The sequence below is a fragment of the Triturus cristatus genome, unplaced genomic scaffold (genome assembly GCF_964204655.1).
Source record: "Triturus cristatus unplaced genomic scaffold, aTriCri1.1 SCAFFOLD_336, whole genome shotgun sequence".
In the NCBI taxonomy this organism is placed as follows: domain Eukaryota; kingdom Metazoa; phylum Chordata; class Amphibia; order Caudata; family Salamandridae; genus Triturus; species Triturus cristatus.
Genome location: NW_028187415.1, coordinates 5,090 through 17,958, shown reverse-complemented (window position 1 = coordinate 17,958; position 12,869 = coordinate 5,090). Strand labels below are relative to the sequence as shown.

At 45.6% G+C, this 12,869-nt stretch overlaps 1 protein-coding gene across 1 annotated transcript in view; it reads right to left on the bottom strand.

The window, feature by feature from the left end:
* The window catches only part of LOC146771172 (phosphoenolpyruvate carboxykinase [GTP], mitochondrial-like), a gene marked incomplete at its 5' end in the record, with an annotated part of 36,409 nt that extends 23,997 nt beyond the window's left edge, over positions 1 to 12,412 (bottom strand). Inside the window, 6 exons of the mRNA XM_085640329.1 lie at positions 234 to 371; positions 7,035 to 7,253; positions 7,415 to 7,577; positions 7,803 to 7,990; positions 8,650 to 8,853; positions 12,228 to 12,412. Of these exons, the coding sequence (XP_085496455.1) occupies positions 234 to 371; positions 7,035 to 7,253; positions 7,415 to 7,577; positions 7,803 to 7,990; positions 8,650 to 8,853; positions 12,228 to 12,412 (1,097 nt within the window). The remainder of the gene's footprint in view (positions 1 to 233; positions 372 to 7,034; positions 7,254 to 7,414; positions 7,578 to 7,802; positions 7,991 to 8,649; positions 8,854 to 12,227) is intronic.
* Between the last annotated feature and the right edge of the window lie 457 nt (positions 12,413 to 12,869).

The following is a 12,869-nucleotide window of genomic DNA, read 5'->3' as shown; positions in this document are numbered from 1 at the left end:
ATATTTCTCAACAACTTTCATGTATTTCGGGTTATGAGCAATGGTGAATGCCTATGGGCGTCAAATACCCACCATGCGTATATGAAGCAAGATGGGGAAAACCCTATGAAATGTACTATTTCACTGATAAAGATCACCCTACCTCCTCCACCAGCAGTGCTCCATCACCTTTCATCAGCAGCTGATGGCATCACTAGCCCCCCTCTCTCATGTATACCACTAACTGGACTTACCTTTGGGTCTCCGGCCCCCAAAGATGATTGCTTCAATGGGCACTCCTTCTGGCGACTCCCAGGCTTCATCAATGATGGGGCATTGCCCTGCGGGAGCACAGAAACGGGAGTTTGGGTGGGCACATGGCTCCTTGTCACCTGGAAAACAGAAGGGAACAGATTGAGGGTTAATATAAATAAACAAAAATGTATTAAAAAAAGGGGGGGGGGGAGAAGAAGACATCAAGCATCCCTGAGACTATGTGACGATAACACTCCGCCCCCTCCACCTTGCAAGTAGAATGGTCTCCATGACCAACAAGCATTGGCATAGCCAATAGGTCTCGCATTTGGGACCTTATAAGTGTTTAGCCATGCAACAGTTGGTGTTGTTGCACCAAGGATATTGTGCTGCATAACTAAATACTTACAAAGGTCCCAAAAACGAGACCTATTGGCTATGCCAATGCGTGTTCATTTTTGAGATTTTGTGCGGTCCACGGTGTCTGCTAAAGTTTCATGTCGCCCAGGAGTGTGAAAGGTGGCTCGGTGACAGGGAGAGTGGATGAGGGCGTGTAACAAATGATCCTTTAGAGTGCAGATTGGATCTGACAGTCCAAGGAACTCCCCCTCAAAGGAGCTTTTTTTTTTTTAGCAGAGTTTTATATAGCGCAAACTTGACCCAAATCCAATCAGGTATCAGAGTGCTTTACATAGCACCGGTTACGTTACATGAGGACACACATTCATTTTGGTTAGGCACAGGGAGATTAAGTGATTTGCCCAGAATCACAGGATGTTCAGCGTCGTTACCGAGGCTCGAACCCAGTTCCCCAGGTCCACACAGACTACATGCATTTACACAAATTTGCTTATTTAGGTCTTTCTCGGAAAAGGATCATGACGGACCTGCACACATATACCGGCTGTTTTGCCATGGGTACTGCGCAAGCGCTGTGCCGGCGAAACCTGACAACACAGATGGCTTGTGCAATAGGATCCTGTAATTTCCCTTTCTTAGAAGGGTTACTCGCAATCGGTGATTATCTGGCAAATGAGGTTCAGCGTTCCCTGAAGCACTAAACCTCGAACCGGACTGCTTTGATATGTTTTAGAGAAAACCCGGTAATTCTGGCTCCTTTGGAATGTTATTTCCAGGAAGTACGAAGCCCCCGCCAAGAGACCTTTATATGTATTGTGCGTTTAAAAAAGTATAAATCAGTCAAATCATAACAAAACTCCCTCTATAGCACAGTTCTTCAAACTGTGGGGCGCGCCCCCCTGGGGGGGCGTGGATGGGTTCCCAGGGGGGCGCGAAGGCCTCTGCAAGCACATGTAAATGAAGACGCCTGGAAGTGCAGCGATGTTTATTCGCTGCATTTCCAGGCTGTCTTCATTTACTCCGAAGCCCTAAGAGTGCCGTGGGGCAAGAGGTCAGTGAGTGTGCTGCTGGGGGCTCACTGGGCAGTGTCTGGAGTCTTATTAAGACTCCAGCACGCCCACGTTTTTCACCGGTCTTTAAAGACCATTTGCATACCTTAGGAAACAGGTTATGGAGGCTGTTTTGTTTTTCTTTTTCCAGTAACCCCTGGGTCCCGGCTCTGCCTATTCCTCCTTAAATTTGTATTTTACATATACTGCTGTAGTGTGAAAATGCATTTCATGAAAATTAATATAAAAAAAGGGTTGCCAATAGAAAAAATACCAGCCATGTATGTTTAAAGAGCCTGCAAAGACCTTGCTTTGACACTAAATAGGTTCTTAAATAAAAAAGTAGGTATTCATTTGTAATTTGACTCTGTCTGTTCCTTTTATTTTCAGTCATGAAACATTCAGGCAGCCCTAGAACACATTTAAAAGTGCTTTATATTTGCTTTTCCCAGTATGCACAGATAAAGTGCTGAAAATAGGGCTTTAGGTGACTGTTTATTTGTGTACCTTCTGCAACATCAGAATAATGAGCTGGCAACCCTAATCATAAGACTGGAAGTTTGTTGCAGGATCAGCACATTATTTATTTCCTTCACCCTCGATTCCCTGATTTAATTCCATAGTAGCAATAGTTTAACTTGTATCTGAAACCCTACGCCCGCCAATAACATGCTGATTAACTTCAAGTGTCTGGGAATTCAACCTGCATTCGGACAACTCACTCCTCATTCTCACCCTGCACTCACAGCGCATAGTTATGGTTTTCCCGCATTTGCCACACAATCCATCATCTGCTGTATAATTTGCAGATTAAAAAATGCAGCAACACGTTACCTCATAGTGGAAGGCCCTTTCTAAATGTTGACTGGTCACCTTTCTGTTGCTTACTGCTATATGTGGGTGTTAATGTGGTACTTATGAGGGGCAATAAAGGCCAGGACAATGTTAACAAGTGTAAAAGTAGCAAAATAGTGCAGTAATGCCATCACAAAATATGCAGCATAATTTGCCTTTGCTTGCTGCAGAATTTAGTCAACCATGCTGCATGTTTTGGTCTTCTCCTGCCGCATAATTCCAATGGCCCTGTATATAGTGCTATGAGGTCCCAGCCTGTGGCAGAAAGCACTGTGAACATGCAAGTCATTATTTTAAAACAGTATTTACATACTCTAAGCTAGGCAGCGGCAACATGATGCAGTGATTGAGATAAAACAAGTTCTTACAAAACATACTTTTTAGTAATAAGTAATCAAACTGTATCAAATGCAGACATTTTTGTAAGTGTCTCCACTATTCCAGATTCCAGCTGATAACTCCTTTACATTACATCTTAAAAAGAATAGATCTTTGCCACCATAAAGCTTTAAGCAGATCCACTGGAATTATTCAGCAGAAGAGGACAACATTATGCGGCAGGGTTGACTAAATTATGCAGCAAGAAAAGGTAAATTATGCGGCACAATGCGCCACATTTTGTGGTTAATATTACTTCATTATTTTGTCATTTTAACTCACGGTAACACTGTCAGGGGAAATATTTCACCTCATTAGTACCAGTGTAGCACCCAAATACAGCAGTAAGCAACCACAAGATTACCAGTCAATCTTTGCAAAGGGCCTTCCACTGCTCCGGAACACTTTGTCACGCTTTAAGTAACTTTTGTTCCGTTTGAGCTAGAATCAAGTTTTTTTTGTTGAAATCTGCAGAGTATGTAGCACATGCAATACACTGATAATTATGTGGAAAACGCTGCTGCAGAAACTCATAATTCCATGGTTTCTTTTTTAACTTTCTGCACTACCACCCGCACTTCAATTTCAGGCAGAGGCATCTCAAAGTCAGTATTAACCATTCAGGGGCAGTTTTTTTGTGAAAGCTGAGTCCATGGGGTGGCAGGTAGAAGGCCAGCAGGGTGCATTCAGATGCAGAGCCCTAATCCTCTCGACCCCTGGGGCCTCACAGTAATGGTCTAGGAGACAGAGGAAAGGAGCGAGATTCATAGATATTGTCAAACAGAAGGCCCAGAATAGGGAGCACTGTATGCGGACTCATTTTTATGTTTACAAATGGTCTGAGACCACTTCTTCAGCGAGATACCCCAAAGAAGGGGACAATATAAGTGTTTTTGTTTTTTTAAAAGGGACATTCATTAGTGAAGCTGGTACTGCTGCCAAGTGTGTAAGTGGCCACTGCTGGTTATCATAAAGGAGCAGATGCAGCAGGACTGGGGCCCATGGATTTTGGGGGGCCCACTGCATCACAATTATGACCGTCTACCTTTAAAAAAAGGGGCATCAGAGCTTATTGTCCTTTCAAGCATTAGGACAGAGGTGATGATCCATCATGGAGGGGAAGAGGTAAAAAAAGCAAAGGAGATAGCCTGCTACTCAGGACTGCAGTTATTATTAATGCAGCAGGTATAGTTGCATTGGGGTCAAACAGTGTGAGGGGCTCACAACACCCCAATTATGGGTAGCAGTTTGTTTGGGATATCTGTTTTTGTTTGATGCATTTGCTGTTTTATAAGTCTCCTATTTGGTGCAGTTCATAAGCTATAGAAAAAGTATTCCTGAAATCATCTTATAAGCCTCGCTTCCTGCACGCAGCCATGTCCCTCCCGCTCCCCCAATCCTGGTCATGAAGTTTTGGAGGGGGGCCTGACCTCAAAACATTTTGCTTAGGGGGGGCTCAGAGTTAAAAAGTTTGAAGACCTCTGCTCTATAGCCATGCATCATTTCCTGGATAGATGTCATTCTCACGTTTTCATTTTGTTTGCATCACGGCCATTTTGCATATTTTGTCTCCTGCTACTTGTCTAACATTTTATGCATTTAAAAAATGTTTAATGCTTGAATACTGGTTGCATTGTCCCCCCGGAGCTTTTGGTGTCAACACAACAAGTGTGGCACACCTGGGCATACACGTCATCAATTCAGTCATTGATTAAAAATTAAACATTAAAGTGCAGGTACTCTGACTCCCAGGATACCTGGCTGCAACGCAGAAGTGCAGATACGCTATCATTAAAAGTTTGCTAGTTAAAAATACGGAACTGTGCCTTTCAAATTCAAAAGTGCAGCTACCTAATAACTGTCCATTTAAAGCATGGATTTTCTTGTTAAGGGGCGGACCTCCCTAGTTTAATGAGTCAAAGCCCATTTCGCTCTCGTTTTATTGAAGAAATGCAAACGTCTGTCTGCCTGCTAAATCGCTAAAACATTCCCCCGGTCCGAAACAGAGAGGTCTGAATTGAATCATTCTAATATAAGGCGGATCTCATAATAAAGTTCCTGGCTTGGGAGCCGTGTGCTGACAGTACTCTACGTGCGCATGGGCTGCGGGACGATGACTTGTGAAATGCCTTTGGTTTCTAGGTCATTTCTTTAATTAGAGACCAGTTCAAAAGATGCTCGACCTCTGTGGTTTGTGGCTAGGTGCGAGGTGTGTGAGCCTGAAGGCCACCCTAAAAGAAAGGCTGGCAGCAAGATGAGCAACAGGGCGCGAGGCTTGCAGAACTGAGCCTCACTGTACTGACTGTACAGTATTCTGAGAACTGCTGCTATGAGATCCCCGCCCCTGCACACCTACTGGCTGTACATCCATGAAAATGAATGCGTCCGTCTGTAATGCAGCTGGTGCTCAAGTGAAGCACTCCGATACCTTCAGTTCGCGTTGGCGCTTAGTAAAATGACTTTAAAAAAAAAGAAAGAACAGCAGGAGTGGGAGGAGATAGGAAGCACAAGCAGAGGGAAGGGTAAAGCAGCACGAAGGAGCAAGAGGGCATGGAGACTGTAAGCCCAAAAAAACAAGCAGGAAGTGGGATAAGGGAGGGGGTGGCAAATGGTGAGCACTTTAGCGGCCGCTTTGATGTTCTCAGTGGCCGCGCGGCTCACTGAGAACATCAAAGCGCCCGCGAAAGAGATCAGGCAGGCTGACAAATGGTGCGCGCGCCCGGCGCACATGCACTGTATTTGGAGGCCTGAAAAGCACTAGTCTGCACTTCCAGATCCCCCTTTAACAAAAGCTCTCGCGAGAGCAGCGCTAAAGCGCTGGATCAGACGAGACCTGAAAATGGAACACATGTCCCTTCTTACCCTGCATTATCCACTAGTTTCTGGTGTCATAACTATCACAGGGTTTACTCCCTCTCTCGATGTGCCTCGAACTCAGTTCTCCATGCCTCCCAACTCTACCACTGACCCTCACAGTTCAGCTCCCCGAGCATCACAAATCTCAGCACCCAAGTATACATCTGGCCCAGGCGTCCAGGTGGACACGGGCCCCAGTGAGAACCATTTCATCTCTTCAGAAAAATGCATCAAGTCTCAGATATCCTACGTGCCAGCCGTCAGTGGGCTTCTCCCCCCCATCCTGAGTATAGCAAAGTCACTCCAGCCCAGCCAGAAGTACGTATGCTACTGGTAGTCACAGCACTTCAGTGAAGCCCAAGAAAATGTTGTTTTCTGTATCGTAACCGCTACAGGGACAATTGGTGTTTGGGATTTAACTTTAAACTTGGTCTGAGCATTTCAGCATAGATTTCCTCCATGCTGTAAATATATTTTTGATACAGTTTACTAAATCAACGTTTACAAATTAACAGCCACAGTACTTTTGATATAGGTGGAGACACATCATTCAGTAAAGGCTATTAGGGAAACATGAAACTAAAAAGGATATGTCTTAGAAGCAGGTGGGGCAAATCTATCTTTGACTCGTACTAGCCATATCTGTCCCTGTGCAAGCTGTGCAGAGATAGCTCTCTTGCAAGAGTGACAGTGATAGCACTTTGGAAATAACAAAAGTCTGTCCTTGGAACATACCAAATGTGGCTGTGCCGAGTTAGCAGGTTACAGCACCCACTGTGGATGTCCACGGGACAGGAGTGAACACAGCGGAGAGACTGCATTCCTTCCAGGACTCATCTTATTTCATGAATAATGGAAGGCTGGAAAAGTAAGTTAGCCTGGTCAGAATTGTAACTTGAGACAAGCAGCTCACAGGGAATGTCTACATCAAGGACTAAACATGGTGTCATGTTGTCTCATTGTAACACTGTGCAATGCGGAATGGTCAATGGGTCTTCACTGCATCTGTCATACCGCATAAAACGGACAGGCTTTGTGTGTGTGCGCCATAAGAGCACACCTGACACACCATTTCTATTTTCTTGATGGATCTCACAGTTCCCTCTTGCCTCGGATACAAAAGGTGAGGGGGACATGCTTGACGGACCACCGGGTCTGTGCGCTATAGCCCTGCTAGGCAGTCAGGATTTGGGTATGCCTGTATGCATTGTAACAAAGACTAAAAGGGCCACAAGTCAGGGGGCATAGACATGATATGGTTACCAAAGGGAATCCTCCATTGCTCCCCTCAAAGGCACTCACCCTGCTTCCATGGCTTGCCAAGCCAGGACATGACCGTAGCCCCGGAAGGCAGAGGCTCGTCGATGCCTTCCCAGTAGACGCCGCCTTCACTGGTCTCTGCCACATTGGTGAAGATCGTGTTCTTCTGCATGGTCCTCATGGCATTGGGATTAGTCTTCATGGAGGTACCTGGCGCTACGCCAAAGAAGCCATTTTCAGGGTTGATGGCTCGGAGGCGCCCTGCAGAGGAGACAGAAGCAAAGGGTTAGGGGGAGATGAAAGGGGGAGCCTCAGGGAAGGAAATGCAGATGTGTCGAACGAGTGAGTCGAGAGAGAGAAGTGAGAGGAGGTTTCACACATGAAGCTAGCAGAAGAGAGCCGCTTGTAGGAAGGATGGTCACCTTCAGCGTCAAACTTCATCCACGCAATGTCATCCCCAACACACTCCACTTTCCAGCCAGGCAGGGAGGGGCTCATCATGGCCAGGTTGGTTTTCCCGCAGGCACTGGGGAAAGCTGCTGCAATGTACTTCTTCCGTCCCTGCGGATTCGTGATTCCTAAAATCTGGAAGAAGTTGGTGAGAAAGACATTTATGAAAATATGAAGCCAATCCATCTTTCTATGCCCAGCTCTGCCAGTCATTCTTCACTTCGGTCTTACTCTGCAGTTTTACTCTGCTCACTAGCGCGTGATTAACCCATCATCGCTTAGCCTTGAGCATCCTATGACCATCTCCCATGCCTCCCTTCTCTGGCCCTTTTCCCCCTCTCACATTTTTGCTGTACTTACCAACATGTGCTCAGCCAGCCAGCCCTCATCTTTGGCAATGCGGGACGCAATGCGCAGTGCAAAGCATTTCTTGCCGAGCAGAGAGTTGCCGCCGTAACCGCTGCCAAAGGAGAAGATCTCCCTCCGATCTGGCACGTGGGCAATCAGGGTGCTCTCGGGATTACAAGGCCAGCCATTGGTAAGCGGTGCTTTGTGGGAGGCAAGGGGACCCATATGCATGAATGTCAAAAGTACAGTCTGACCAGGCTGAAAGAACGAAGCTTATGCCCACATGTCATGCCCTCATACCCCCATACTAGCGCTTGTTCACACTAAAGAAACTCCTCCCCAGCGATGCTGGTCAGTGGTGGAACTCTTCAAACTTGTCCCCTTGAACCCCCACTCTGGAGACACTCCAATACCAGTCGCAAGCAAATGTCTCCACCCAGCTATGGGATACAACTTATTCCACCCTCCAGCCATTCCCAACCAACCATTCAATACAACACTCCCATCGGCCACTCCACACCCTGTAATACTAAACAAGACACTCAAATACAATCCAAGTGACACAATACTCCACAGCCCCCACAGTCGTGTAACACTTCACACAGCCAGTTTCTTGATAATCCACTGCTCTCCCCAAAACTACACAACAAGCCACACTGCTTCTTCTGTCCATAATCAGGAAAAAACCCAACTCAACATATCAAGGAACACGCTACGTTGGACGGATGGGAGATACGCTACTACTTCTTAGTGAACCTCTGGCTCTCCGGAGATGGGAGATACGCTACCACTTCTTAGTGGACCTCTGGCTCTCCGGACTGGAGCTCCATCTCAGATGGCTATGAAGCTACTTAGTTACCTCGCAATGGCAGGGGTCGTCCCACGGAGTGTAGGCACTTCACAAACTCCTCATCCCCAAGAGTGGCCAGCACACGGGACCCCATCCGTGTCATTATTTTCATACTGGCAACGACGTATGGCGAGTCTGTGACCTGGACTCCGATCTTAGAGAGGGGAGATCCAATAGGACCCATGCTGTACGGAATCACATACATGGTGCGACCTATGGGGCAGACATGATACAATGCAAGGAGCATTACCATACATGGGGATAAGGTTATAATCAGGTAGATTGGAGACAGCGTTTCACTGGTGTGAGAAAAAGAAAGATTAAAAAGTAGGGTGTTATTAAAAATGGAAAGAAAACATAAGGGAGTCAGAGGTAAACTCGAGACAAAATAATCTCCCTGTGATTGACGGTCACAGATGTTCTTATTACAACGAATTTGTTCTAATTTCATAATTCGCTTGGAAAAAGCAAATGATATCATATGTAGTATGCAGCATTTAATGATAGGTTACTAGAGGCATCACTTTTAATCCACGAGCACCACTGGCACATGGCTTTTCCTGTCCTCCCTCAATAACAAAGTGAGATGATGGGCAGTATGTGGAGTGGTAAAAGGCTTTTGCCATTTTTCAGCTCAACGTGGATGGCACCAACTAATTCTATGCTTAAAGACTTTCCTGCAAAAATGGCAAAAGACCGTCAATGTTCAAGCTCGGCGTAGATGGCACTATGCTACTCTTATGCTTACAAACTCTGCTGGGAAAAAAGGCATTTGAGGCGAGTAGTTTGAGAGTGTTCCATATGAAGGAGCTGCACTCCACCTAAAACCTGGAACTACTCCGGGTTCCTATTGTGTGTGTGCATAATCCATGGGGCACTCCAAGCCTGTAAAATGGCTGGGTATGGATAAGATCAGAAAATGCGCCTTTTTTATAAATAAATACACAAAGGGAGTGGGTTAGAGAAGCATTGAAACAAGGGAGATGTATGTCGGTCAGAGAACATGTGTCAGGTAAACATGAAGAAGGAGCTACACAACAACAAACCCCTGTGGCTGTCCTTCTGCTTCAGCTTTTTATGTTAGAAAATGGGTGGACCTCGTATGTTGTTCTCCATTAGAGAGTGGTCAGAACTATACAATGGCGGCGCCCATAAAGCTTGCATCCTTTTCTTGATTTAAGCGCTCTGAATTGAAGGAGTGAAATGGCAGATCATACGCGTTACTGAGATACTACAGCAAGGGACTCTGGAATCCCACTGTCACCGTGATACTCCTTGGTGACTTGTGGTGCCTGGAGTACATGTAGTTCGGGTACTTCAGTGGTGTGTCCATATGTTATAGAGGTTAGTGCCTGTAGTTAGGATTAGGTAAGGGTTTCCGGTTAAAGGCATGTTTTGCTTTCTTAATGAATCTGACATCAGTCAACAAATCTGGGCTTAAATGTGTTCCACTTTGGTTCTTTATGACAAGCTGGGTGCAGATCTGTTTATTGAGGGCCAAAACTAAAACTGATATTTCGAATTTCAACTCCCCTAGGTACAGGTCACACGGATAAACAGAATTACACCAAACTTGCCATGCAAATGGAACTTTACTCAAGGGAGTAAGTGCATTTGTTTAGTGTGGTGTAAACCCGGTCAGTAGTTTGAGAAATTAGAATTTAAAAAGTGTTCCAGTCTAGACTTGAAGAGGTAAAATTTTAGCGATATCAATCATTAATTTACGAACCCTCCACGCATTCAGAAATCCATGGGCGGGGGGGGGGGGAAGAGAAGAGAGAGAAGAGAGAGAGAGAGAGAGAGAGAGAGAGAGAGAGAAAGGAGAGAGAGAGAAGAGAGAGAAGGAGAGAGAGAGAGAGAAGGAGAGAGAGAGAGAGAAGGAGAGAGAGAGAGAAGGAGAGAGAGAGAGAGAGAGAGAGAGAGAGAAGGAGAGAGAGAGAGAAGGAGAGAGAGAGAGAGAAGAGAGAGAAGGAGAGAGAGAGAGAGAGAGAGAGAGAAGAGAGAGAGAGAAAAGAGAGAGAGAGAGAGAGAGAGAGAGAGAGAGAGAGGGAGAGAGAGAAGAGAGAGAAGGAGAGAGAGAGAGAGAAGGAGAGAGAGAGAGAGAGAAGGAGAGAGAGAGAGAAGGAGAGAGAGAGAGAGAGAGAGAGAGAGAGAGAGAGAGTAAAAGAAGAAGAATAAAAAGAATTATTATTATTATTGTTATTGTGTTGTCGCTGCTATTACCCAACACGGAGCACCAAACAAAGAAAAAAGATACATACGGGAACAGGGTGAAGCTACCCTAAAGCACGTGAGGGCCCCCAAAGGAACCCCATCAAAAAAATGGATATATATATATATTTTTTTTTTAAACATGGTGAGACTCAGAAATCATGTGCTGGATTTGTGAATTCTAGAGCCTCCCAGAGTCCAAAGGTTTGCAAAATCCTCAAATGAAAAAAAGAAGAATGGATGATGCAGCTGGAGGTGCCACACGCGAGGTTTGGCACTCGGCCCTGCGGTCAACAATGATGCACAGGCTGGAGGCCGCGGTTGGCAGCCTGCAGTGGGTTGGCGAAGGAACTAGCAAACGGCCAGACCCTGATCCCAAGCCATGTCTGTGGCCAGTGCTACCCCCACCCCCCCAGAGGTACTGTCGAAGGCCCCCTGTGAAGCAGGAATTGGCTTCCCATAGTGGGTTTGGCCACATGCCAGGCCTTAGCCCTATGTGCCAGCCCTCACTGGGCAGGGCGTCTGCAGCAGGGACTGGCTGTCAATAGAAGATTGGGGGCAAGGAGCAGTTTCAGACGATTTCAAAAAACTGAAATTCACTGAAAAACCAAAGGTTAAAAAAGTAAAGCTATGGTTACCAGTGCATAATTTTGTAAGTTAGTTCACCTAACCATAACTGGCCATTTTCAGTAATTTGTGTTTGGGTTTTAGAATCATAACTGCACTTTAAATGTGATTTTTTCAATGAATTTCAGAGGTGTTTTTTAAAACACATTTTAAGGTCGTATTACCAAGGCTAACTATAACTTGAATTTAACCTTTCGCTGTTTTCCACTCAATATATATATATTATCCTCTAAACAAATTGGTGTTAGAAGGAAGTTAAGGTTGACTAATATTTCAAAAAGTGGCTATACCATAAAACAAATGTGGTCTGAAACTCACAGGTTGAGATGGTGCTTCCACCTGGCGATCCAACTGACCCTGCGCTAAGTCAACAGCACGAGTGAAAAATGATTTTGCCCCCCCCACCCCCCTTTGAAACTTCTGAATTTTGTGACTAATCTGCATGAAAGTCGTCACGCACTTAGATGTATTCTAAATTATTGTCATTGCCAACTTTGGTAGAGATTAGTCAAAAGGGGAAAGTTATTAAGGATTCAAACATCCATTTTCCAATGGCGTGAGATAGAAAGAAAGTCATTAAAACAAGGGGTAAGAGAAAGAGTGTTAGAATAAGGGATGGAGAGGGCATTCTAATAGGGGAAGGATTGAAAGAGCACTTTTAGAATGAGGGAAGGGAAACTTGCAACCAAAAATAGACAGCTGTCAGAAAGCAGGGGGAAAAAAGTAGGTTCCTCTCACATCCAACTTACCCTTCATGCACCCTGGGAACCGTGCACCAGCCGCCCGCTCAAAGTCCTCAGGAGACATCCAGTTGCCCAGCTGACCCTTGGCACCACCAACAGGAATGGGCACAGTGTCCCGCTGATTTTCGGTCACAATCACAGTCTTTGATTCCACTCGTGCCACATCCTTAGGATCCGTCCTGGTCAGCCAGCTACAAGAAGAGCAACAATGCCGGCATGATTAATATAAAAGATACGCCCCAAATAATGACTTTAACCCCAATAGAAATGAAGAACAGTGGACGTGGTGTGTCGGCTACCAGAAGAGCAGTTTACTTATGTGTTACAAGGGTAGGTGTCCAGATAGGCTCTGAATGGCCACCTTAAAGAGGACTACTCAATCCTGATTGGCTGGCCACAACCTGAGCAATAAGCTATGGCAGCCATTACAGGACTCTGGAACATGGTCCCTGCATCCTGAAAACAAATGAAAAAACATATAAGAGGCAGGCAGGGTGAGTTCAACCGGACACCAATAGGCATGTGGGGGAGGGACTCTCCAAAGAGTCCCCTTCCCCATGACTGGCTGGCCACAACCTGAGCAATAAGCTATGGCAGCCAATACAGGACTCTGGAACATGGTCCCTGCATCCTGAAAACAAATGAAAA